General features: G+C 39.8%; 1 protein-coding gene across 1 annotated transcript in view; it reads right to left on the minus strand.

Annotated features, from left to right (window-relative positions):
- Positions 1-2423: 2423 nt before the first annotated feature.
- The window catches only part of LOC126355725 (WD repeat-containing protein 91), a 219661-nt gene continuing 194280 nt past the window's right edge, over positions 2424-27804 (minus strand). The window contains exons 10-12 of the mRNA XM_050006093.1: positions 27387-27608; positions 17348-17515; positions 2424-3232 (exon numbers count right to left, since the gene is read on the minus strand). Coding sequence (XP_049862050.1) covers positions 3056-3232; positions 17348-17515; positions 27387-27608 — 567 coding nt within the window. The 3' untranslated portion in view covers positions 2424-3055. The remainder of the gene's footprint in view (positions 3233-17347; positions 17516-27386; positions 27609-27804) is intronic.

Here is a 27804-nt window from a genome sequence, read left to right on the forward strand (position 1 = left end):
TTTGGAAGAAAGTATCTGGATAGAGGACTAGCAGCAAAGAGAGCAATACAGAGTCTGTATCAAAACTGGCACACCCATGGATCTGTTCAAAGTGTAAAATGACAAAGAATTCTTCAGTCTGTACACCAGAAGTTACTGAGGACATTCGCTGAAGAATTATTCAGAGCCCAAAGAAGTGTACACATAAATCAGCCCAACAGGCAAATGTCAGTAGGAGGAGTTGCCAGTGGATATTGAAAATTCTTAATTTGAAGCCTTGTCATATGACAACTGTTCAGCAATTATGAGGGGATTCCAGTCATAAATTTGTAGATTATTGCGCTTGCCTTTTGCATCACACCAACGATGGTTTTTTAGACCCTTTACATTACACCATGAGTGATGAATCCTGGTTTCATCTTCCTGGGCATGTGAATTCACATAACAAAAGGTACTGAGCAACTGAGCAATGAAAAACCCTAACGTTTGTGTCAGAAAATACTCCATGATGAAAAAATAGGCTTTTGGTGCACAATAACAGGAATGTGCATCATTGGACCAATATTTTTTGACACTACCCTCAAGACAAAAGCCTGTATGAAAATTTTTTATAAATTTTGTGCTCAACTCACGGAATATGAAAGACAATACTGCTTCTTCCAGGGCAACATACCACCCATCTAACATATCTCTAGAGTGAGTCCATGATGTCTTCACTGAGGAAAAAACTGTTAGCAAACATTTATGGCCACCACATTCACCCGATCTAACAGCATGTGATTTTTTCCTGTGGGGACACTTAAAGAGCAACACACAGCATATCTGAATACGCTTTGTGTATCTGAATATCCTTAGATAAGCACAGCTGTGTATTGATGTTGCAGGGTGTCACTTTCAGTACCTTTTCTAACCATATTTTTCACTGTGAATAAATTTTAAGTGAAATTCAGCTTTTCATTTCTGTACTTTCACTGCATTTCCTTTATACTTCAGTGAGCTACGTTTATCTGTGCCAATCTGTATATCAATATTAAATAAACAAAGTATAGCAGAATTGCTGCATATGCACCATGCTAACATTTTTAAAAATGCCTCCCCTAGATGTTTAAGGCGCTTTACAGCTCTTGCAACTTATGATAAATAATGATGAAAAATGTTAAGGCATAGGAAAGCTAACGTGAGATTCATCATTTACATCAGCCTCATTTTACTCTTACTGTTGCACTGTTTTTCACTTTCTTGATCCTTACCAGCCATGAATCAGTTACGCAACTGGAATCCTCCATGAGACGCTCACTGTCAGTCACAACCACATATTACAACACACAGGCAAAATCAGTGACAGATGATGCTGGTCTCTCTCTCATCCTCTATTCAATTTCATGTTTATAGTTATCAATAGCATTAGCTGGTACAAACCTCCTGGTGACTCTAAGAATGTTTTATGCAGCAGTTTTCACAGATAGGTGATCTGCAGCAATGTGACTCCACTGCCAGATAAGGATACCTGTTTTCTCTTTTCGCATCTTATTTTCTTGTGCTGAAAAGGCCTCATGAGGATATGAGATAGTTCTGTTGATACATGTTATACATCTTCAGTCTTCTCATTTAGAAAAAATTTAAACAGAAACTACTGCACTGGCTTGTCTTATATCAAGGAATTTTGAAAAAAACTGAATGCAAAATTTTACCTTCCCATATATGACTTTTGTTTAGATTCTAACTTCTCAGAAAACATGTTTCAGTTACCTCTCATGTAACTACAACACTCAACAGCAAATCTTAACTTCAAAAATTTTGAATATTTAAACTAAAATAGAAAGAAACTTCCACATGGGAAAAATATATTAAAAACGAAGATTCCAAGACTTACGCCTATTCATTGTGCCTATCTACCGGCACTTTCCCGCTTGGTAAGTCTTGGAATCTTCGTTTTGAATATTTAAACTGATGCATATAGGCAGCTATGCTACTTTTAATAGCCCAGTCAGGCTACAGCATTGAGGAATGTAGTTCTGTCTGTCCATATGCTGGAGACGAAGACAAATTTTAATGCTTATGACAATATTCAACATCTTACTTATGTTGATATTCACTGTTCATGTTTTCCTACCATGCACAATTTATTTTACTATTTATTTTACTCATCATATTACATACAAAAGCTCACTTAAGCAGAAATATTAGGTACCTACTACCTTACTCTCTTGCAGAAATGGTTTCATTGTAGATCAACACACTGTTGTAGACATTATGCATTTATTTAAAATAATATGGAAATAATGAGCAACATTCACCTTAGAAATTCGATAATGGGTACGTTTGTATGTTGTGATGCTCACAACTTGGTACCTTTTGATGTCATATGTTTGACTGTTAGGAATACAGATGTAGGTCACAGGATTGTATAAATTTGGGTTATCTACATGGAAAATCATTTCACATAAGCCTCAATAAATACAATTTTATTTCATGTAGTCATTGACTTTTATCTTCTGCAGCATAGCTTTATAAATATAACCACTAATACACATTTAAAAAGTGAATGAATACATTTCATTCACCTGGAGAGCAGAAAACTTTCCCATTTGTCACTGGCTTGCACTATGTACCGAAGTAAAGAACAGACTTACATAACCAAATTACATTATATCTGACTAAATTGTTGAGTTAATGCTGTAGTGAATACAGGAAACACAATATCCAATGGAGCAAAGCTTCATGCATTGTGCCTTCTATGATTTCTAACCATGTTATATGTTAGACAGAATGCATTCCTGATATGTTACTTTTGATACCCCTGGTACTCGCATACTGCAATAAAGTGGCCCAAGTTATCAGTTCTACATTGTTAAATCATCATAGCAAACAATTTCTGAATATTGAATTCATAAACATATGTACATGAGAAAGTACCATAATTATTTTCATAATCATGGTGTAAACTTCTGCCTCAAATAATACAAACATAACATTAATTAATAATTTTATTGCCAAACTTGCTGCATTATTAAGTAATTATGTTGCCACGGAAGCACCAAACATGTAGCTAATCACATTCATATCGCTGGAGCTCTTATGGTGTGAGAAGCATTGACATAAATATGGTTCCATCATTCAAACCTGTGACTACTGTCGCCAGTTGATCAGCAATAGTCCAATCTATAGAAAGACCAGACACACCATAACTTTTAGGGCCAGGAGACTTGTAGCGTTTTAGTTCTTGCACAGGTGACAAAGTACATCCTGATGGCTGAAATAATATGGATACAATGAAAGAAGATTTGCCATCATGTGAAGCTTAAAAACATACAGGAAACAAATATTTAGAATATGCTTTAGTTATAACAGTACTGTGATCAGTGGAATAAATGCTAAGTTTCATAACAGAAGATGTAGTACAAACATAATCTTTATTTTAATTGATGTGCATATTTCAATTTTTACTCTTGTATTTCTCAAAGAATGCTAAGGAAGACATATAGTTCCTCACAGCTTTACTTCTGCCAGTATCCGTCTCCTACCTTCCAAACTTTACAGAAGCTCTTCTGCGAAACTTGCAGAACTAGCACTCCTGAAAGAAAGGATACTGCGGACACTGTCTCCGCAGTATCCTTTCTTTCAGGAGTGCTAGTTCTGCAAGTTTCGCAGAAGAGCTTCTGTAAAGTTTGGAAGGTAGGAGACGGATACTGGCAGAAGTAAAGCTGTGAGTACCGGACGTGAGTCGTGCTTTGGTAGCTCAGTTGGTAGAGCACTTGCCCGTGAAAGGCAAAGGTCCCGAGTTCGAGTCTCGGTCGGGCACACAGTTTTAATCTGCCAGGAAGTTTCATATCAGCGCACACTCCGCTGCAGAGTGAAAATCTCATTCCATATAGTTCCTGTATACAACTTTTGTTCTTCATGTAAATACACTGCTGGAAATTGAAATAAGAACACCGTGAATTCATTGTCCCAGGAAGGGGAAACTTTATTGACACACTCCTGGGGTCAGATACATCACATGATCACACTGACAGAACCACAGGCACATAGACACAGCCAACAGAGCATGCACAATGTCGGCACTAGTACAGTGTATATCCACCTTTCGCAGCAATGCAGGCTGCTATTCTCCCATGGAGACGATCGTAGAGATGCTGGATGTACTCCTGTGGAACGGCTTGCCATGCCATTTCCACCTGGCGCCTCAGTTGGACCAGCGTTCGTGCTGGACGTGCAGACCGCGTGAGACGACGCTTCATCCAGTCCCAAACATGCTCAATGGGGGACAGATCCGGAGATCTTGCTGGCCAGGGTAGTTGACTTACTACACCTTCTAGAGCACATTGGGTGGCACGGGATACATGCAGACGTGCATTGTCCTGTTGGAACAACAAGTTCCCTTGCCGGTCTAGGAATGGTAGAACGATGGGTTCGATGACGATTTGGATGTACCGTGCACTATTCAGTGTCCCCTCGATGATCACCAGAGGTGTACGGCCAGTGTAGGAGATCGCTCCCCACACCATGATGCCGGGTGTTGGCCCTGTGTGCCTCGGTCGTATGCAGTCCTGATTGTGGCGCTCACCTGCGCGGCGCCAAACATGCATACGACCATCATTGGCACCAAGGCAGAAGCGACTCTCATCGCTGAAGACGACACGTCTCCATTCGTCCCTCCATTCACGTCTGTTGCGACACCACTGGAGGCGGGCTGCATGATGTTGGGGCGTGAGCGGAAGACGGCCTAACGGTGTGCGGGACTGTAGCCCAGCTTCATGGAGATGGTTGCGAATGGTCCTCGCCGATACCCCAGGAGCAACAGTGTCCCTAATTTGCTGGGAAGTGGCGGTGCAGTCCCCTACGGCACTGCGTAGGATCCTACGGTCTTGGCGTGCGTCCGTGCGTCGCTGCGGTCCGGTCCCAGGTCGACGGGCACGTGCACCTTCCGCCGACCACTGGCGACAACATCGACGTCCTGTGGAGACCTCACGCCCCACGTGTTGAGCAATTCGGCGGTACGTCGACCCGGCCTCCCGCATGCCCACTATACGCCCTCGCTCAAAGTCCGTCAACTGCACATACGGTTCACGTCCACGCTGTCGCAGCATGCTACCAGTGTTAAAGACTGCGATGGAGCTCCGTATGCCATGGCAAACTGGCTGACACTGACGGCGGCGGTGCACAAATGCTGCGCAGCTAGCGCCATTCGACGGCCAACACCGCGGTCCCTGGTGTGTCCGCTGTGCCGTGCGTGTGATCATTGCTTGTACAGCCCTCTCGCAGTGTCCGGAGCAAGTATGGTGGGTCTGACACACCGGTGTCAATGTGTTCTTTTTTCCATTTCCAGGAGTGTATTTCATCATCTCTACACAAAAGTGTGAATTGTGAGTCATCTTGTTCAACAATTCTGAACAGTACTTACACAGGCCTTTAAAAGTTTCTCTGACACATTGCACAGCCTTGAAGGCAACGTCACTTTGGGTCTATAGAAGGAACAGTATACCAGATCTAATCTAGTCTATGACCTGTATTCTCAAAAACTTTTAACAGTAAAATTTTATCTGGATGGAGAACATATAAAACAGGTCATTAATTACAAGTACCTATGTAACAAAATGAAAGAATATAAAACTGTTCAGACTTTCATTGTACTTACTGATGTATTCCCTATTGGCTTTTGTCTAGGGCTCTTCAACCAACATTTGTTTAATGATTTTCTTGACTTATGCCAGCATGGGTAGCTGACATTCTCAAAGATTCATGGTCTACTGCTGCTGGTAGACAGGAGTCTAGTCCTTTGCTGGAGGTTATATGTACCCCTCATGGATGTTAGCGCGAACACTATGTATAACTTCCAGGCAAGGACTAGACTCTAGTCCACCAAAAGCAACAAAGGGTGAATCATTGAGAATACCATCCACTTGTGCGGGCAAAATATCAACAAAACATTAAACAAATGTCTGCTGAAGATACCAAAACAACGGCCATCAGACAATAAATCAGGATATATGAGTTTGTTAGATCATTCCATAAGATTAAATGCAGAACTCCATACACTAAAATAGCTTCAGTAATAAAGAGAAACCACCTACATTGAACAATATTAGTTAAGACACTAGGAAACAATATATAAAACATTTTGTTTGGAGCATTGTTTTCTGTGGCGCAGAGATAGACAGTAAGGGAGCTGTAGGTCTTTGGGACAGGGTATTAGGAGTGCTGAAGATCTGATGGACAGACAGAATGGCCACTGAAAAAACCTTCAGCAACATAGGAGAAAAAAAGAGTGTGGCAGAGGACTGTCAAGGAACGAAGGGACCAGTAGATGAGAAACCTGTACAATTTTTTTTCGAAAAGAAAACATTATTCCATGATGAGTATTCTATAAACAAAATCCCTGGTGTGACTGACAGTTTCAGTATTTACTCCCTTTTCATATACTTGGAGAGCATATCAAGAATCAAGTACAAACAAGCTATGTCCTCGTCACCTCTATTTGATATGTAATCTTGTTTGTGCTTGATCCCTGGTATATATTCCAAGTTTTTGAAAATCATGTTGTTGTTGTTGTTGTTGTTGTTGTCTTCAGTCCTGAGACTGGTTTGATGCAGCTCTCCATGCTACTCTATCCTGTGCAAGCTTCTTCATCTCCCAGTACCTACTGCAACCTACATCCTTCTGAATCTGCTTAGTGTAGTCATCTCTTGGTCTCCCTCTACGATTTTTAGCCTCCATGCTGCCCTCCAATACTAAACTGGTGATCCCTTGATGCCTCAGAACATGTCCTAGCAACCAATACATTCTTCTAGTCAAGTTGTGCCACAAACTTCTCTTCTCCCCAATCCTATTCAATACTTCCTCATTAGTTATGTGATCTACCCATCTAATCTTCAGTATTCTTCTGTAGCACTACATTTCGAGGGCTTCTATTCACTTCTTGTCCAAACTATTTATCGTCCATGTTTCTCTTCCATACCTGGCTACACTCCATACAAATATTTTCAGAAACGACTTCCTGACACTTAAACCTATACTTGATGTTAACAAATTTCTCTTCTTCAGAAATGCTTTCCTTGGCATTGCCAGTCTTCATAATATATCCTCTCTACTTCAACCATCATCAGTTATTTTGCTCCCCAAATAGCAAAACTCCTTTACTACTTTAAGTGTGTCATTTCCTAATGCAATTCCCTCAGCATCACCCAACTTAATTTGACTACATTCCATTATCCTTGTTTTGTTTTTGTTGATGTTCATCTTATATCCTCCTTTCAAGAAACTATCCATTCCATTCAACTGCTCTTCCAAGTCCTTTGCTGTCTCTGACAGAATTACAATGTCATCAGCAAACCTCAAAGTTTTTATTTCTTCTCCATGGATTTTAATTCCTACTCTGAATTTTTCTTTTGTCTCCTTTACTGCTTGCTCAATATACAGATTGAATAACATCAGAGAGAGGCTACAACCCTGTTTCACTCCCTTCCCAACCATTGCTTCCCTTTTATGTCCTTCGACTCTTATACCTGCCATCTGGTTTCTGTACAAACAGTAAATAGCCTTTCGCTCCCTCTGTTTTACCCCTGCCACCTTCAGAATTTGAAAGAGAGTATTCCAGTCAACATTGTCAAAAACTTTCTCTAAGTATACAAATGCTAGAAAAGTAGGTTTGCCTTTCCTTAATATAGCTTCTAAGATAAGTCTTAGGGTCAGTATTGCCTCACGTGTTCCAACATTTCAACGGAATCCAAACTGATCTTCCCCGAGGTCGGCTTCTACTAGTTTTTCCATTCGTCTGTAAAGAATACGCGTTTATTTAGTTTGCAGCCGACGCCGACACGGACTCTTTGAGTATTTGCTGCACTAAACAATTATAAAAAGTGTTGTTATTAAGCTATTTTTAAACATCTACAGGTGTTATAAATATAAGTGTTGTTAAAGTAGTGGATGTGTTAGTGAAGTATAAAATAAGATTAAACGGTGTAAGAAGCATATTTTTCTTCTCGCACCTGTAGCACGAATCCTAGGACTAATTTCACGTGCGCGAATCGTAAGTAAGCAGTGAATTAAACTTATAAGTAATCACCAGCGTTTTTTATTCATTACTCTTTCAACTTATTTATACCTGCCTGTAGTTCCTAGGGTCCTTTGTTTACATATTAGCCAGTACTTAAATCAGTTTATACGATTTCTGTTTTTGCCATGAGTGAGAAGTGTGTGACATGCCGTAGGATTGTCAGTTGCGGGGTATGGTGTGATGGGTGTTGTAGTTTCTTTCATTGGGGTGAATGTAGTGGCGTGGGAAATGGGGACATAAATGAGGCTCACCAGTGGTTTTGTAGAATATGCAGTAGAGATAGGAAAATACTGGAACGGGAAGGGAAAGTTGCAGCCCTTCAAGCTGACCTAGACAATGCAAGGGAGGATCTGGACAGGTTAAAGGGGGAGAAGGGTGAACAGAGGAGGGAAGTAGCAACAGGTAATAGGGAGAACAGGCAAAGGAGAGCATCAGACAGCTTTGTGATAAATCTTGAAAATAGATTTGACCTGTTACCTCAGTCAGAATCGGATGAGCCTCATGTAGATGAAGCTGTAGAAAGGGCACAACAAGCTTTCAAGGACTTGAAAAAGGTAGGGAAATTTGTAAAGAGAAAGAAAGTTCTGTTGTTAGGTAGTTCCCATGGTAGAGGTGTTGGCCAACTACTGCAGGAAAATCTAGGTCCACACTACCAGGTCACAAACTTTTTCGAGCCTAGTGCAGATCTGGGTCAGGTGACAGAGGATATGGGTTCTCTATGCAAGGATTTCACGAAGGAGGATGCCGTGGTTATAGTGGGTGGTCTAGGAAACAGCATTGACAGAGACTCTGAATATTCCATAGAGAGTGACCTGGTGAAGATAGCATCAGCAACGAAGCATACGAGTGTGGGATTCGTGTCTGTGTTGAGACGCCATGATCGGCCTCATTTGAACTCTTCTGTAGGGCGGGTGAACTTGGAGTTGGAGTGACTGCTTAGGACGGATATAGGGTCCCATATTGGTTTGATTCCTGTGGATGCTATTGATAGGTGGGACTACACTAGGCATGGTCTTCACCTCAATAGGAAAGGGAAGGGAAAACTGTCTGGCTTGATTGCAGGAAACTTAAGGGGGGGCACTGTCACAAGTGGTAAAATACCAGTGGCCACAGGTGTCAGAGGGATGCCTTTTTTAGGGTAGGGAAGGGGGATAGAAAACGCGTTTTAAGAGAGATTCGCAGACACACTCAGTTTGAGAAAACAGATGAACAGGAGTCAGATTTTAGCATACAGCCTCCATTTAAACAATGTTTAACAGAAAGTAATCGGAAACTGCCAGTTCATCTTCACCAAAGCAGTTATAATCCCATTAGTATGCAGTATTAGTTATCTTTATTACACCAGAACATTCCGGGACTCAGATATAAAGTTGATGAACTACTCATTTGTATCGATGAAATGAATTCATCTAACCAAAGTGACATAATCTGCCTCTCTGAAGATCAAGTGACCCCTGGTATAGATATGTTAGACATTTCAGGATTTAAGCTAGCTTCCTACTTCTGCAGAGTAGATATGGAGGGAGGAGGAGTTGCCACATTTATTAAAAACTGCCATAAATTCAAGAACATTGACATTAACAAATTCTGCTTACAGCAGCATCTAGAAGCATGTGCAACAGAAGTAGAGTTCCATAACAGATCCTATATAATAGTAACTATTTACCGAGCACCTGCAGGAAATTATAATCTATTCATAAATCATCTAGAAGCTCTTTTGGGTTATTTAACAGTAAGAAACAAAGAAATTTTGATTGCTGGTGACTTTAATACAGATTCCCTAATTCTATCTTCCAGTAAACATTTACTGCTGTTAGTAATGTTGTCTTTCAATCTAACTCACACTGTAAACTTTCCAACTAGGATCACTAAATCCTCAAGGACAGCCGTTGATAACATTTTTATAGCCAAATCAAAGGAACAAAATCATATCATAAAACCTGTAATAAATGGACTGTCAGATCATGACATGCAGCTCCTTGTTTTAGATGTAAATTCTAAGCAGATTATCAAGACTGCAAAATCTGAGTACAGGAGAGTATTAAATCAACCAAAAATTGAGTGTTTTAGAAAACTGCTCAAAGATATGAACTGGAAAGATGTTTATAGTGCTCATGACATGAGTAAAAAATATAACACATTCATGAACAATGTCAGTACCATGGTTGAAAACTGTTTTCCTCTAAAAGTTACTCAAATTAAACATAAGTCTATAATAAAACCATGGATCACACAAGGAATAAAGATTTCCTGTAAGACAAAAAGGAAAATGTATCTGTCAACCAAGAATAGCTCCAATGCTGATGATTTAGCTAAATACAAGGAATACTGTAAAATATTTTAAAAAAAGTAATTCAGACATCTAAACAAATACACTACGAGAAGAAGATAGCAATGTCAGAGAACAAAATAAAAACAATATGGGATATAGTGAAAGAGGAGACTGGTAAAACCAGAAAGGAACAGGAGCAAATAGCACTTTGGGTAGATGACACATTAGTGACCGATGGGCATAGTGTGGCAAATCTATTTAACAAGTACTTTATATTAAAAACAAAGATTCCAAGACTTACCAAGCGGGAAAGCGCCGGCAGACAGGCACATGAACAAAACACACAAACACACACACAGAATTACGAGCTTTCGCAACTGGCAGTTGCTTCGTCAGGAAAGAGGGAAGGAGAGGGAAAAATGAAAGGATGTGGGTTTTAAGGGAGAGGGTAAGGAGTCATTCCAATCCCGGGAGCGGAAAGACTTCCCTTAGGGGAAAAAAAGGACAGGTGTACACTCGCGCACACACACACACATATCCATCCGCACATACACAGTTGTTTCTGTGTATGTGCGGATGGATATGTGTGTGTGTGTGTGCGCGCGAGTGTACACCTGTCCTTTTTTTCCCCTAAGGGAAGTCTTTCCGCTCCCGGGATTGGAATGACTCCTTACCCTCTCCCTTAAAACCCACATCCTTTCATTTTTCCCTCTCCTTCCCTCTTTCCTGACGAAGCAACTGCCAGTTGCGAAAGCTCGTAATTCTGTGTGTGTGTTTGTGTGTTTTGTTCATGTGCCTGTCTGCCGGCGCTTTCCCGCTTGGTAAGTCTTGGAATCTTTGTTTTTAATATATTTTTCCCATGTGGAAGTTTCTTTCTGTTTTATTAACAAGTACTTTATATCCATTACTGATAGAATGGGATTGGCAGGATCAGTAAATAATGCCCTTGAATATCTGTAACTAGCCCAAACACCACCAACACAGCAACAACAACAACAACAACAACAACAACAACACTACAGTACAGACAAACGAATGCAAGTGATTATTAATTGTAATTGATGTTATTTGTAAGCTAGTCATATATGAAATGCACAACATATCTTCATTTCTTAGGAAGACATTTTCCTGATCTCATACCTCCACAAAAAGGAAACAACACTTAACATGACAAGGTGTAATATGCAGTACCAAATGTGTTAATAATGCTAACAGAATATGTACAAAGATATGATGATGTTGTGTTGATTGTAACTTTTCCCTCCATGTCGTTCCATGTTTTGTGTTTATCACACTTCCAAAAACAGTATAAACAAACATTTTCTACTTTCAGGTTTCATTAGTTATACTGACATTCATATTTTGATAATTAATGCGATATTTGAGAATTAAATAAATTTCAGTTGCTTAAAAACATTGATCTGATTTAATTTGGGTACTATTTTCCACAACATAGGCAGCTCATTCTACACCTTTCTGTAATAAAATTCTGAATATTATTTTCCATTCCTTCTTCATTGTAAGCAATTGAAATGTCTAATTATAAACATGATTAAGCACTATGAAAAGACCAAATGTGAAGGTATTAAAATCTTGTTTGAAACCAATTACACAAGCCACATTTCCTGACAATCTTAAATATGCAAGAATTATATCCACCTATAAAACTGAGATAAACCACATCACCAGTTTCATTGTGCGACATGGTAATGACCTCTTACTTAGGCTTTTGCAGAGGATCCTCTGTGGAGAAAGCACTATATGATATCACAAATCCTGGCAGATATAAACAACAAAAATTGTACAGTTAGTATATTCTGTGTCCTTGACAATGTTGTGCAGACAATAAAATTCTACTTGAGGTACTAAAATATTATGCCAGTAAAGGCATGTCTCTTACATGAATGGAGTCTTACCATCATAACAGGAAGCAGAGGGTTGTACAGAAAAACTACACTGTAGAAATAAAGCAGCTCAAAATAAAGGTCATAAAATATGGAGTCACTGCTGTCCATATCCAAGACAAATATCACCCCCTCCCCAAATTACTTTCAAGCATTGCAAAAATCTCCTAATTCTTCTTACGCTGTATGCACACCAATCAAGGGTCTAAAATCAAACAAATTAGATAAATAATACATATGTTTTTGGATAGGGTCCACTTTTAGCAAAACACAGTTTTGTTTGGTAGTAAAAAGATGGAAAATAAAAGCCCACTGAGGATGCTGCAACTGCAGTGAAACATGTTTGGGTTATAAAACAAAACTGTGTTTTGCTAAAGGCGGACCCTATCCAAAAACATATGTATTGTTAAAGCAAACACGGAAAAAAAGAACTTCAATACCAAGATGATTAAATTAGATAAAGCCCAGATGCTAACTTTATTAACCCCACAGAAACTGCAAATGGAGGAGGAGGACTAGATTAGTGTTTACACCCCATCGACAATTAGATCATCAGAGACAGAGCACAATCTCAATTTAAGAAAGAATATGGAGGGAAATCGGATTCCTTTCAGAGGAACCATCCCGGCATCTGCCTGAAGCGATTTAGGGAAATCACGGAAAACCTAAATCAGGATGGCTGAATGTGAGTTTGAACCATTGTCCATTGTGCTAACCACTGCACCACCCTGCCCAGTAAAGTGCAAATGGAAGAAGCACATGTATTCTGTAGTGCTGTTTCTTTTATGTTACAGCTTATGACTGTGTTCTTTTTAAAGAATTTTGACTTCTCATCAGTATTGATTAATCTGACCTGAAGATCATTAAATGTGATCAAAACTAGTTATAAAATGTGACCAATTGTAACTGAGGATGTTTTAATAAACATTTTTAAAAAAATGGTACAGTTGCGGCTCCTTTCATGATAGTCTATCATCCATTAGTAGAAATGTGAATTATTATGTATAATTTATTGCTCAGGCAGCCTCCACATTCCACCTGTTAAACTGACTTCATAAATAGGGAGCCACTTTTCAACTATCCAAAGTATGCCACTGGGCTTTTTAGTAGTTAAAATCTGCCCCCTAATTAACGTCCTGCCTTGTGATTTACCAGCCCCACTTGCTGTTGGTGTTGGCAAAAGATGCATCCCCACACGGCATTATGCCCATTCACTCTCTTAAGTTAGAGGACAGTATGAAGGCATCAGTTGCATTTATGTCAATGGAATTGTTGGCTATCATTTACAGTGTGCATAAATCACACATTTTTCGTGTGGTCACAAATTTAATCTAATTACTGACAATAAACTGCTCATCACCTTTTGGACCTAAGGCAAAATTTGAGGAGCATACAGCATGTTGCCTTCATCAATGGATTCTCTGTCAAATTTTTAGTACTCCATTCACTATCACAGTACGCCTCATCATTCTAATGCAGATGGACTGTTTCACCTTAACCCTGAATTAGACAGCCAACTGAAGCAATCGTTAGGTGGGTTTTCTCAGAATTCCCTGGATGTTGCAACTGCACGTAGGTATGTCCTGCTACTTCAATGAATCCTGCAATATGTCCAGTTGCACCATCCTCTGAAGCTTTCAGATGAAGGACCAGCTGGCCTTGCTGTTTTATCATCAGTGGCACCAACTTCATGTTTAGCATGGCATGGTGATCCTAATGACACATGATGAATGGTATGGGATGGTGGTGTCATTCCCCCTGAAACATCATGTGCTCAAAATCCTGCAATGATCCCACTGGGTAATTTCCAGGACAAGCAACTCACATGCTACTACATCTACTGGCCTTTTACGGATGAAAAGGTTGCACAGGCGGTTCGATAATGTGCTGCTTCGCAGGCACACAAGCTGACTTCATCTCAGTTGTTCTCTCTGTGGCCAGTGGTGACAAACCCGAGGTACAGAGTACAAGCTGCCTTCACAGGCCTTTTCTTGGGATTCACGTGGGTGGTCATTGTGGACTCCGCCTCCTCCCACTTCCTGTATGTCATCTGCATCCAGCAGACAATGACTTTTACAGTGGGAGCCTTGATATGGATCTTCTCAACAGAGGGTGTTACTGACTGATAGTGGTTCTCAACACAGAGCAATTCATTTCAAAAGTTTTTTCAATCCATAATGGAATTAAATACCTTACCACAATACCTTTCTGCCCAGCCTCAAAAGGGCAAGCAGAATGGTTTGTATACACTCTCAATATGCAAATGTTAGAAACCCATTGTCTGTTAAAATCAGCTTTAGCATTTACCTGTTTCCTATCTTCTTGCAGGCCCATGCCCATCAATGTTTGAGGCACTGTGGAGCTCCTTCATTGGTCCCCAGAACACAAAGCAGGTACAGTCACACTGTTCTGTGTACGTGCCCCAGTACAGAAACCTAAATTTGAGCAGAATCCAGGATGGATCTGGCGGTCTGTGGTGGAACTGCAGGGGCACCTGGCAGTGTCAGTGGCTATAACACCCCATATGCTGTGTTGGCACTACAATGAACTCTGTTTGCAGCACCCTGATCGGTGGCCTATCTCATACGAAAATCCACTGTTGCAAACCACGTCACAGTACTCTCTACTTTCAAGTCATAGAGGGTGGCTATCCGGTGCATCCTTCCAGCGAGCTGAGGGGTCTGACCACGAATGTCGAGCTAGCTTCAATAATAGTTAAATCGGCAGACCCACCGCATCCAGCAGGGGGGCCTCTGTTCCTAGAAGTCTCTGGGGCTATGCGTGACACTCAGTACAGCACGAGTGCCTGTGGCAGGAGTATTGCCAATATTGCTGGCCAGTCACATGAACTTACGTAGTGGACTCCGATCATGACGACTGTTTACTATTTGCTCTGTGCTACGAATTATGACTGTGTGGTTCTCACCACTGCTAGAATCGACGGAACATTGTTTAATATCAAACTTATTAAAGGCTTGCTAGTGTACTAGTAGTACTGGCAGTGCTCCTACCACAGGCACTCATGTCGTATGTGGGCAACACTGTGCAGAACAGTACATTAAAGTATCCAGCCGAAAAGCACGGTCCCTGCTTTGAAAACTAGGGGGAGCCAGTCGTATTACTCAAAAAGAAAATCCCACAACACCTGACAAAATTGCTTTGCACATTGTTAAAACATCTAAAGGGATAAACCACCAAGAGACAACAATAAGTATGAACTTAGAAAGCTAAAAGCAACAGCCAGTGTTGATACTAAAGATTCACGCGACATCACCCCCAAAAAGATCTCGGCAGCAATAAAGGACACAAAACTGAGTAAAGCCCCCAGCTCAGATGACATCCTCTCACAGTTTCTTATCAATTCTGCTAAATATACAAAAATATGGTTAGCAAAGTTCTTCACATCACTACTGCAGACAGGAAACATACCACAAGAACTTAAACATGCCAAGATAATTGCCCTCCTCAAGTCGGGTAAACCGGGAAATCTTATGCAAAACTACCGGCCCACAGCAATGCTCAGCGTGGTGCACAAACTTCTGTAATGAGTACTACTTAACAGGATCGGTCAGACGGATAATACTCACGGCCATCCCAGTAGGACAAGCCCGCTTTCGTCCCAACCGAAGCTGTGCAGACCAAGTCCTGGCCCTTACAACACATACTGAAGTGGGATTCCAAAAGAAATTTAAAAACATCTGTGGCCTTCATTGACTTGGCAGCAGGCTATGATACCGTCTGGAGACAAGGCCTCCTCTATAAACTGATGAAAATAATTCCCTGTTAAAAAATGACAAAGCTTATTGGTAACACGATTGGTAACAGAGGATTCCAGGTCATCATGGGAAACAAAGTCAGTACCTAGAAATTCCTTCAAAATGGCTTACCTCAAAGCTCAGTATTAGCCCCACTGCTTTACAGCCTATACATTGCTGACATGCCAGAAACAGCTTGTAGGAAATTTAGCTATGCTGATCACTGGGCCACTGCAACAACGCACGCCGATTTTGATTCAGTGGAAGAAACCCTGACATCTGATCTGTCAGCCCTGGCAGCATACTTCTGTAAATGGAGGTTTAGGCCTAATGCCATGAAGACAGAAGTCCATCTCAATAACAGAGAAGCTCTGCTCTGGATGTGTACTTTTAATGACACATACCTCAATCACAACAAGGAGCCAAGGTATCTAGGGGTCACATTAGACAGAACCTTGTCATTTAAATCACACTTTACAAAAGCAGCTGCCAAGGTGAGAACAAGAAACAACCTCATCAATAAACTCTGTGGATCCACCTGGGGGTCAACACAACAAATCTGAAGATGACTGCGATGAACCTGGTATACTCCGCGCCACATTACTGTGCAGCAGTATGGCTGAACAGTAGCCATGTGAACTAAATCGATGTTGAACTTAACAACAACATGCGCATTATTTCAGGAACTGTTAGTTCCACACCTACCATATGGCTAACTGTACTGAGTCATATACCACCCCCAAAAATATGATGAGAAGCAGCCTTGGTCAGGGAATACCATAAGATTGAAGCAAACCCTGAACTACAGGTACACATCGATATACTCAATCTGAGTATCAAGAGGCTTCGTTCAAGACACCCTCCTCCTGCTCTCAACAGTCTCACTGGGGCTGGCATCAACTGTTGAAGAAGAGAATGGCTCCAAAATGCCCCAACAACTTGCCACCTATTGCCTTATATTACTGAAGCAGTCCCTGGGTTTGATCAGCCCTGCAAGATCTGGTCAACTCTGAATTGACTGAGATCTGGGCATGGAAGATGTGCTGACTCACTCTTCAAATGGGGACTGCTGTCTTTGCCACCATGTGACTGCAGCGTGCCTAAGCAAACCAGTGGGGACTTTGAAGAATTCCTAATGGCATCCTAAAAATCCATTAAATATATACAAGGACTAGATGTTTGTCTGTGAATATATGTAATGTCGTGTAATGTAGAATAAAATGATCCAATACTGAAATGTACTTAAATTCCATACACTAAACAAATAAATAGATAATAGATTAATTTCCAAAAAAGGCAAAAAGAATTTCCAAATGGAAAATAACTTACTTGACATATAACACAACTTACAACTTACTTGACATATAACACAATAACTTACTTGACATATAACACCACCTGCATTTCCACACAGTAAGACATAGGTGCCAGAAGGATCCCATGTGAACAACTGCCCATGTGGTTTTGTCATAGCATCCATATTGAATAATTCTGGTAATGTAGCTTCCCAAAGAACCTGACCCCTTTGATTAAGACTCCGCTGTGAAAGCTGAAAGTGATATGTAATCTTTAATAACTGAAGTAAAATTACATTACACAAAATGTATACTACTTGCCCATTCTACTCCAAATGCTAGCCTTATTAATCAAAGAGAGATTTCATCACCTTTCTAACCTAAGCAATATCACAGTCCATTTCTATGCGTACAATTTTATATCTCATGGCACAGTCCCATGCTGATGACCCATATGCAAAAATCTTAGAAATAAATATGTAAAAACAAAAACCAGTCACTATTTTTGAACAACATATTTATTAAAAACAGTCCACACTGCAATTTTTGTAACTATTTACCAATTTTGATCTAAAAATATCATCAATCTGGGTTTAATCAAACAATGGAAAGTTCAATTTGGAATATCATCAATATTATGAAAACAATAGATTGCTACTCACCATAACACACTGAGTTGCAGCAGGCACAACAAGCCAGAGCTTCTGGAGATAGTGGTAATGTGTGTATGTGTGTGTGTGTGTGTGTGTGTGTGTGTGTGTGTGTGTGTGTGTGTGAGAGAGAGAGAGAGAGAGAGAGAGAGAGAGAGAGAGAGAGAGAGAGAGAGAGAGAGGTATGCTTGCTTGTGTGAACGCAAGTGTGTTTTCCTTTATGGAGAAGGCTTTGGCTGAAAGTTCATTTTGTAACAGTCTTTTCATTGTGCCCGTCTGCATCTGCATCTCAATGTGACATATGAGAGCTTAGAGGTGGAAGGTAGGGTAATAAGCATGACACAGATTACTGACAAATCATCAAAGAGTTAATAAGAATGGAAAGGTAGGTGCATTGTATGTGGTAAAGGTGGTAGGAGGGGGGTGGGTGGTGGAACAAAAAGATAAGAAAAATAAAAGATAAAGAAAACTAGGGGGTGAGGAAAGAATAGTTACTGCGAAGAAATGCTGAGAGCAAAGATATTAACGTACATTAAGACCAGATGGGTGGTGAGAACCAAAGACATGTTGTAATGCCAGCTCCCATCTGTGGTGTTCTGAGGAGTTAGTGCCTGGGGGAAAAATCAAAATGGACCGAGGTCATGGCTGTCATGTTGTAGAGCATGCTCTGCATTACCAGTGTAGAGCCTCTGTCTATGTTCACTCATAGCAACTGATAACTTTGTGGTAGTCATGCTGAGTAAAATGCTGAACAGGTTTTACATAACAGCTGGTACAGGGTAAGTGTCATTTCACAGGTGGCTTTCCCTTTGATAGTGTATGTTTGACAGTTATAGAGCTGGTGTAGGCGGTTGTAGGAAGGTGCATAGGGCAAGTATTACAGTGGGGACAGTCACAGGGGTAGGAGACATAGGGTAGGGAAATGGGTGCACAAGGAGCATATGGGAGGGAGTGGGAGAAGCATGAAAAGCTGTTCTAGGTGTGGTGGGTAAAATATCAGGCAGAATGGACCTCACTGCAGGGCATGGTTTTAGGATTTTGTCAAAGTAGCTGATTAATACATTTTTTACACAAATTTTATTTGACGGTCCATGCAATCATACTTCCTCTTTGGAAGCCAAGAAATACTATATCTACCTGATTGCCTCAATTCATGGCTGTCGAGATGTCATGTCAGAAAAGTTTGAGTCATGTTTCACACAAGCAATGTTTTCAGGGATCATCCTGTTTGATATATCACACTATATTTTAGCTCATAATACGTTATAAAATTCTGCAACAGGTTTATAACATTGATCTGGAATGGAGATCTCAGACGCTTGTTTTCTCTGTCATTTCTGCTACTCTTCTTGTAGTCAGGTGTGATCTGTGCTTCCTTCTAACTAATGGGTACAGTGTTTTGTACAACGGATCAGCGGTACGTATTGCTTCATCATCATTGACACACAAGTCGCCAAAGAGGCGATAATTGAAAAGACTTGCGATACAGCGGCCAAACCCCGAAGGGGATATCCCGGTGAATAAATGTCATACAATCATTTCATTTCATTACAAGAAAGTCTAACTCCCTTACTGGTTCTGTACAGTATCAGATAGTGATTTCAATGGGCTCTTAGGGCATTTCGCCAGGTTGGATTCCAGGGGTTCCATTGCCTACCTTCTTTCTGTGTAACAGTGTAAGAGGGGAGAGGGGCATGGCATGTACTGTTGTTTGTAATGGGTGTCTAGACTAGAGATCAAACAGATCACATGGAGATGTTTGTGCACTGTTTGGACTAACACAACATCTCAGTTGCTTCTGAAAAGGAAGTGAAACAATTTTGTTGCATTCTCCTCATAGTACCTACAAACTGTAATTTCTATGAGGGTTGGAACTTAAATAGTGGCAACTATTTTTTCACAACCGATACAAAAGAGTTACATGTTTTCACCTGTTGCTGTCCTTCAAAGTAGGCACCAGCGTTGTGTGGAACCCACTGCCAGTGATGTGGAAGGCGTAGTATGCTGTTAGCAGAGCCAGTTCTGTTGATGGTGCGAATTGAGTGGTATACTGCCTGTTGAATCTCTGGAACAGTTCTGAAGCGAATGCCACAAAGTGGCTTCTTCATCTTTGGAAGCAAATAAAAGTCACAAGGACTTAAGTTGTATTACTGTTTGTTTTTGGAGCATCACCTGCGACCAGCTTTGCAAAAGAAGCGGCAACACTTTCTGCGCAACCCACCCATCATTTTGCATGACAATGCGCAGGTGCATACAGCGTAAGCTTTGGCTCCTCTGTTCGGTCGATGGGACTGGGAAGTACTGTACCATCCAGCATACTCCCCAGACATGAGTCCTTGTGACTTTGATTTGATTCCGAAGATGAAGGAACCACTTTTTGTCATTCACTTCAGAACTGTTTCAGAGATTCGACAGGCAGTAGACTGCTCCATTCACACCATCAACAGAACAGGCTCTGCTAATGGTATACTATACATTCCACATTGCTGGCAATGTGTTCTACACAACACTGGTGTCTACTCTGAAGGACAGTAACTGGTGCATACATATAACTCTTTTCTATTGGTTGTGAATAAATAGTTGCCACTATTTAAGTTCCAACCCTCGTATGTAGTGATAACTAGTGTTATTGACTGTGGATGGTGACTATGACTCAAATCTTCTGTATTTTCTGTCACAGCAGTTAAATTTTTGAATGGTGTCTCTGTGGTGTGACCTAATTTAGTAGGGAATTTTCCATGCTCATAACCATTTTTGTTATAAGGTGACAGTGCACACACTCTCTGCGTAAGCATTAGACTGAACAGTGTGCACAAGTTCTACTGTATAACAATAATGAAAATTCCTGGATGAGGCAATACATACAATAAAGGAAAGGCAACCATGCACATCACTTAGATTTAGGTGAATGGTTACCTTTTCCTTATTTTACAAGCTGTATTGCTACAGTCATGGTTGGAGGTGAAACACACACCCATGATCTGCACTGTAAATGCAAGTTTACATTTACCTCCATATCACATGTGGCTGCATGTACTAATTCTCTGTGGTCAAAAGATAATGAGAAAGACTAAACAATGGAAAGTCCAGAATGGTATAACAAATAAAATTAGTCTTGCCACAGCAGAGAGAGTGGTCATGTGAGTGTGAGTAGTGCTTGAGTGAATGTGTTTGTTTCCTACTTCAGAAGGAGGACTTGTGGCTGAATGCTTAAATGTACAGCAGTGTTTTTGTTGTGTTTGGCTCTGACTTAACATCATTTCTGTATGGTGAGTAATAGTGTTAAGCATTGAGAAAGAAGTTTAAAATTAAAAAGCACAAACTATGTAAGACAAGATAATGGTGCAAAATGTTTTTGAGCTGCTTATATGATCCATATAAGGATGAAAGAACTGTATGCAAAGACAAATGACATAGGCTGTCTTACAGGAGACTGACACAGAATTGTGGGCAGATCTGATTTGCTGCAAATACCTCACAAAGACCTAGTTTCAAAATTCCAGGAACTCATTTTGATAAGAAATTTTAAAATAATATATGATTAATTACAGCTTCTACAGAGGTAATCAAGCAGGCCACTTTTCTATGCATCATTCTTGATTTTGACACTAAAGAAAATTAACAATCACACTTCCTGTTAATCATATTCCAGAGATTTGCAGAACATGTATGTTGTTTTTGTTGTCTTCAGTCCAGAGAGTGGTTTGATGCAGCTCTCCATGCTACTCTATCCTGTGCAAGTCTCTTCATCTTCAAATAGCTACTGCAAACTTCATCCTTCTGAATATGCTTAGTGTATTCATCTCTTGGTCTCCCTCTGCAATTTTTATGCTTCAAATTTCCCTCCAATGCTAAATTGGTGATCCCCTGATTCATCAGGACATTTCTACCAGCCGATCCATTCTTCTAGTCAAGTCGTGTCACAAATTCCTCCTCTCCCCAATTCTATTCACTACCTCCGCATTAGTTATGTGATCTACCCATCTAATCTTCAGCATTCTTCTGAAGCACCGCATTTCAAAAGTTTCTATTCTCTTCCTGTCTAAGTTATTTATCATCCACTCAGAATTTGAAAGAGAGTATTCCAGTCAACATTGTTAAAAGCTTTCTCTAAGTCTCCAAATGCTACAAGTAGATTTGCCTTTCTTTAATCTGTCTTCTAAGATAAGTTGTAGGGTCAGTATTGCCTCATGTGTTCCAAAATTTCTACAGAATCCAAACTGATCTTCCCCGAGGTCAGCTTGTACCAGTTTTTTCATTCTTCTGTAAAGAATTTGTGTTAATATTTTGCAAACTGACAGTTTGGTAATTTTCACATCTGTCAAGGTAATTTTCACATCTGTCAACACTTGCTTTCTTTGGAATTGGAATTCTTAGATTCTTCTTGAACTCTGACAGTTGCAATACTCGCAGAACATGTATATTCAATTAATAATAGAAAAGTTAAGTTTAAAAACTTCAGAACTGAAGTTTGATGGCCTTTGGTATAGTTTTTAACTGGCAGATGATGCTTTCCTGTGTTGTTCTTCAGAAACTCTATGTACACCTATAACTATATTCTGTGACCACTTTATGGTGTGTGACAGAGGTTACTTTCTGTACTACTGTCACTTCCTTCCTTTCTCGTTTCGTCTGTGTGTGCTCCATAGGAAGAAAATTGTTGAGCTTGAACCTCTCTTATTTTGCCTTTCTACATTTTCCCAACATATCCATAGAAGGAAGCAATATATTGGTTGGCTATTCTATGAATGTATGCTTCTGGAATTCAAACGCAAACCACAATACAGCAATAGGGCAACAAACTGGTTCCAACTAGTAGTTGGCCAATCAACTGCTTTTTCAATTAATCAATATATGAATTTTTTCACTCTGTTTATGTTTCAGTGGTTTCACTTAATGTGAGACACCCAAATAACACATCTCTGATGGTTAAGTTGCGCATGTGAAGGTTTTCATTCAGTCTCCAAGTTTGGAAGATTTCTATTAGATACTTTTGCAGTCTTTTTGGTTACATAAGCTGCTATCCAAAATTTCAGTATATGAGGGTTCCCCGAAAGTAATGCATCACATTTTATTTTCTCATCCAAAAACATTGATACAGATTTGAAATGTTACATAAGTATTATTTGAAGCCTCGTGAGTGAGCTCGCCAAGTTTCTGTCATATCCGACAACTAGTGTAGCTGCAGGATAGTTGCAATATGCCAGCTGTAGGTGATGTAGCTTACAAGCAACATGCCGTCATTGAATTTCTCACTGCAGAGAATGAAACTGTGAGAAATGTTCACAAACATTAGTGCAAAGATTATGACACATCTGCTGTCAACAAAAGTACAGTTAATCGCTGGGCATGGAGGATGAGGTCATCAGAAGGTGGTTCAGCAGAGCTCCACGATTTGCAGTGGCCAGGGAGACCACCCACAAATGTCACACCTGACATGTTGAAGCACGCTGATGTTGACATTTGAAAGGACAGATGCATTACAACTCAAGAAGACATTTTGAGGACAATGAGGAGGCAATTCACACAGTGAAGCTCTGGCTCCACCACCACGTCAAGGACTGGTAATGACATGACGTACACGCGCTTGTTTCATGCACGAGGAAGGCCATAGAGCAGGATGGAGATTACTTGGAAAAATAGAGTCTACATCTATATCTACATGATTACTCTGCTATTCAGAATAAAGTGGCTGGAACAGGGTTCAATGAACCACCTTCAGGCTGTCTCTCTACTGTTCCACTCTCGAACGGCTTGTGAGAAAAATGAGCACTTAAATTTGATTTCTCTTATTTTATCATGATGATCATTCCTCCCTATGTAGGTGGGTGCCAACAGATTATTTTTGCAATTGGAGGAGAAAACTGGTGATTGAAATTTCATGAGAAGATCCCGTCACAATGAAAAACGCCTTTGTTTTAATGATTGCCACTTCAATTCACATATCACATCTGTGGCACTATCTCCCCTGTTTTGCGGTAATACAAAACAAGCTGCCTTTTTTTGAACTTTTTTGATGTCATCTGTCAGTCTCACCTGGTGCGCATCCCACACCACACAGCAGTACCCCAGAATAGGACGGACATGTGTGTTGTAAGCAGTCTCTTTAGTACACCTGTTGTACCTTCTAAATGTTCTGCCAATGAATCGCAGGCTTTGGTTCGCTCTACCCACAACACTATTTATGTGATTGTTCCAATTTACGTTATTTGTAATTGTAATCGCTAACTATTTCATTGAATTGACAGCCTTCAGGTTTGTGTATCTTATCGCATACTCGAAATTTAGCAAATTTCTTTTAGTAGTCATGTGAATAACTTCACACTTTTCTTTATTCAGGGTCAATTGCCATTTTTTGCACCATACAGATATCTTATCTAAATCATTTTGCAAGTCGTTTTGATCATCTGATGACTTAACAAGACGGTAAATGACAGCATCATCTGCAAACAATCTAAGACGGCTACTCAGATTGTCTCCTATGTCGTTAATATAGATCAGTCACAATAGAGGGCTTATTACACTTCCTAGGGGAATGCTGGATATTACTTCTGTTTTACTCAAAGACTTTCCATCTATTACTACAAACTGCGACTTTTCTGACAGGAAATCATGAATCAGGTCGCACAGATGGTGTGATATTCCATAGGCATGTAGTTTGGCCATAAAGTGCTTGTGAGGAGCGGTGTCGAAAGCCTATTGGAAATCTAAAAATATGGAATCAATTTGATATTCCCTATCAATAGCACTCATTACTTCATGAGTATAAAGAGCTAGTTGTGTTTCACAAGGATGATATTTCCTGAATCCGTGCTCTTACTTCATCTTCTTCGGTGAAGGAGTTTTGGAAAACCGTGATTAATAATTCTACTCTTGCGGCACTGTCATTGGAGACTTCAACGTTGTTATCATGCAGTTAAGGTATTGATTGCCTCTTGCCACTGGTGTGCTTTATGTATAACCATAATCTCTTTGAGTTTTCTACCAGTTTCTGAGACAGAGTTTCATTGTGGAAATTATTAAAAGCATCTCGCATTGAAGTATGCGCTATCTTTCAAACTTCTGTAAAACTTTGCACACTTTTTTTATTGCTTCTGCAAAAGTGATCTGACCCATTTTGTATACCATGTGGGATCACTACCATCACTTATTAATTTATGTGGTATTATATCTCAATTGCTGACGATACTACCTCTCTGAAATCTTTCCATGTCTTTTCTACTCTTACATGATCAGAACGGAAGGAGTGGAGATTGTCTCTTAACAAGGAGTTAAAGAGCATTTTTATCAACCTTTTTAAATAAATGTTCTTTGCATTTATTTTTGATGGTTGAGGGTGTTACGGTATTCAGCCTAGCAGCAACTGCCTCGTGGTTGCTAATCCCCGTATTCGTCACGATACTCGCTATTTGTCCAGGATTATTTGCTGCTAAGAGGTCAAGTATGCTTTCTTAACCATTCACGCTTCGAGTGGGCTCATGAACTAACTGCTCAAAATAATTTTTTGAGAAAGCGTTCGGTACAATTTTGGTATATGTGTGTGTGTGTGTGTGTGTGTGTGTGTGTGTGTGTGTGTGTGTTTTCCTTTCTTTTCTGGAGAACACTTTGGATGAAAGCTCCGTGTAACAGTTTTTGTTGTGGCTGTCTGCAAATCAATGTCTCACCTTAATTAGTTACATGTTAAATAACTCTGGAACAACTTAATACAGAGCACTATATTATTTAGTTTTAAATGGTGAAAAGTAGAATTAGTCTATTTACACTTAATTAAGTGAATATGTATAATGCTTATTTCAACTTTTGTGTACCCCTTAGATATCTTTATGTATCCCTGTGGGTAGGACTGCTCTCTAAGAGTATGTGTACCCCATTTGCATACCACTGCTTTAGTTCAACTTATGAAAGTATTACAGACTGGAGAAGAATGAATGGATAACTCAGTCAACTAAAACACTAATGAATGTATTCACTGAAAGAAGACATACATTGTTAAAACTGATGTAAAAAATACAGACTGAGTCCACTAGAACAGAAAGAATGAATAATTCAGTCACTATGCGTAACTGCAACAGATTGTGTTGACTGTTTTCATTCAGTTGCTGCCACAGGTTGATTTCACTCAATAGTATGAATGAATACTCCAAATAACATTTAAAATTATGACTGACTGAACTGACTGTTTTCACTGAGTCGCTGCAGTAGAGTGATTTCACTCATAAGAATGAAAGAATAACTCAAATGATATGTAACACTACAATCAAATGCATACGCTGGTTTCCAACAACTGACTGTATTAGTTGTTTTCATTCAGTTGTTCCCATCACTACCACACTGTGATGCTCACCACCTTTCTTGTAGCATCTGTCACTCAAGTTGGCTGAACATTTCCTTGACACTTCTGTGCTTACTAAGTGAAGTTGTGATGAAACCTGCCACTCTCCTTCGATTTTTTTTATTTCCTCTATCAATCCTATCTGGTACAAATCCCAGACTGAGTTTAGTTGAAAGAGTGTTTTTTAAGGTGCCTCCTTCATGGGTGGACTAACTTCTTTAGGATACTTACTTTTATATCATCGTTGGTCTTTAAATTACTATGTACACATACTCCCAAATCTTTAGTGGATGTGACTGCTGCCAGTGAATGTTCTGCAACTATATAGTCATACAGCAATGGTCTTTCTGCCTATTTATGTGCAATATGTTACATTTGTTAATGTTGGAGGTCAACTATCAATCCCTGTACCAAGTGTCGATTCCCTGCAGGTCGCCCTGCATTCTGCTGTTTTTTCTACCATTGTAATTTCTCTGTATATAGCTGCATCATCTGCAAAAGCCTCAAGAGATTAATGTCATTACATACTAGTTGATTTATCTGTAGTGTGAAAATTATTGGTCCCATTAACACCTGCTTGGTGTACATCCAAAGTTAAAATTATGTCTGAAGATTTCTGTGTGTTGTGAATGACATTTTGTGTTCTGTTTGCTTTGAATATTACAGATACACCAATATCAAACAATGGAAAAATCCAGGATGGAATAATGACAGTGTTATGAAAAGGATACATTGTTATTCAACATATAACAGTGGTACTGAGTTGCAGATAGGCATAACAAAAAGACTGTCAGACAAGTAAATTTTTGGCCAAAAGGCCTTCTTGTGAATTAGGCAACATACACACACTCACTCAACAGCCAGAGACAGCCATTGTGTGTGTGTGTGTGTGTGTGTGTGTGTGTGTGTGTGTGTGTGTGTGTGTGTATTACAGATGTAGCAATGAAATCCAAAATAGTGGCAGTAAGTTCAAATTTATTGATCTCGTCCACTATGGATGTGTTTGGCCAGTGAAAGTACAGTAACACTACTAGTACTTACAGTAGTAGAACAACAAATGTTTTGTCAATATTATATTGGTAAACAATATAGCTGAAGCAGAGCCAAAACAGGAAATTTTTAAAGTTATATTTTGAATATTACCTTTCCATCTCTTCCCATGGTATAACATGCAGTGAAGTCTGCTGTCATTTCTATAGATTCAATTGCACCTTGATGAGCCGGCCATACATCTATACAGTCACTACTGCGAACATCATATATTCTCACCGATCCATCATTACAACCAGCAATCAAAAGCTGTCCATTATGATTGAAGGTTACATAATTTGCTACAATATCATCAGTTGGAAGAGACATTGATGACTGGAAAAAAAAGATTGTTTTACTGTAAAAGTAACAAGAAAAGTGTCACATTTTTATGCTGAGAAACAAACAGATACAACAAAACCATTTATATAGGTTTACTATCTACAAAACTTGTAATTTTGCAATTCCACTTTGCTTTTAGAGTATATCAGTTTGCTTTATTGAGTAAATTATAGTACCAGCTGTGTATCAT

This window comes from Schistocerca gregaria, chromosome 3 (genome assembly GCF_023897955.1).
Source record: "Schistocerca gregaria isolate iqSchGreg1 chromosome 3, iqSchGreg1.2, whole genome shotgun sequence".
NCBI classification, from domain to species: domain Eukaryota; kingdom Metazoa; phylum Arthropoda; class Insecta; order Orthoptera; family Acrididae; genus Schistocerca; species Schistocerca gregaria.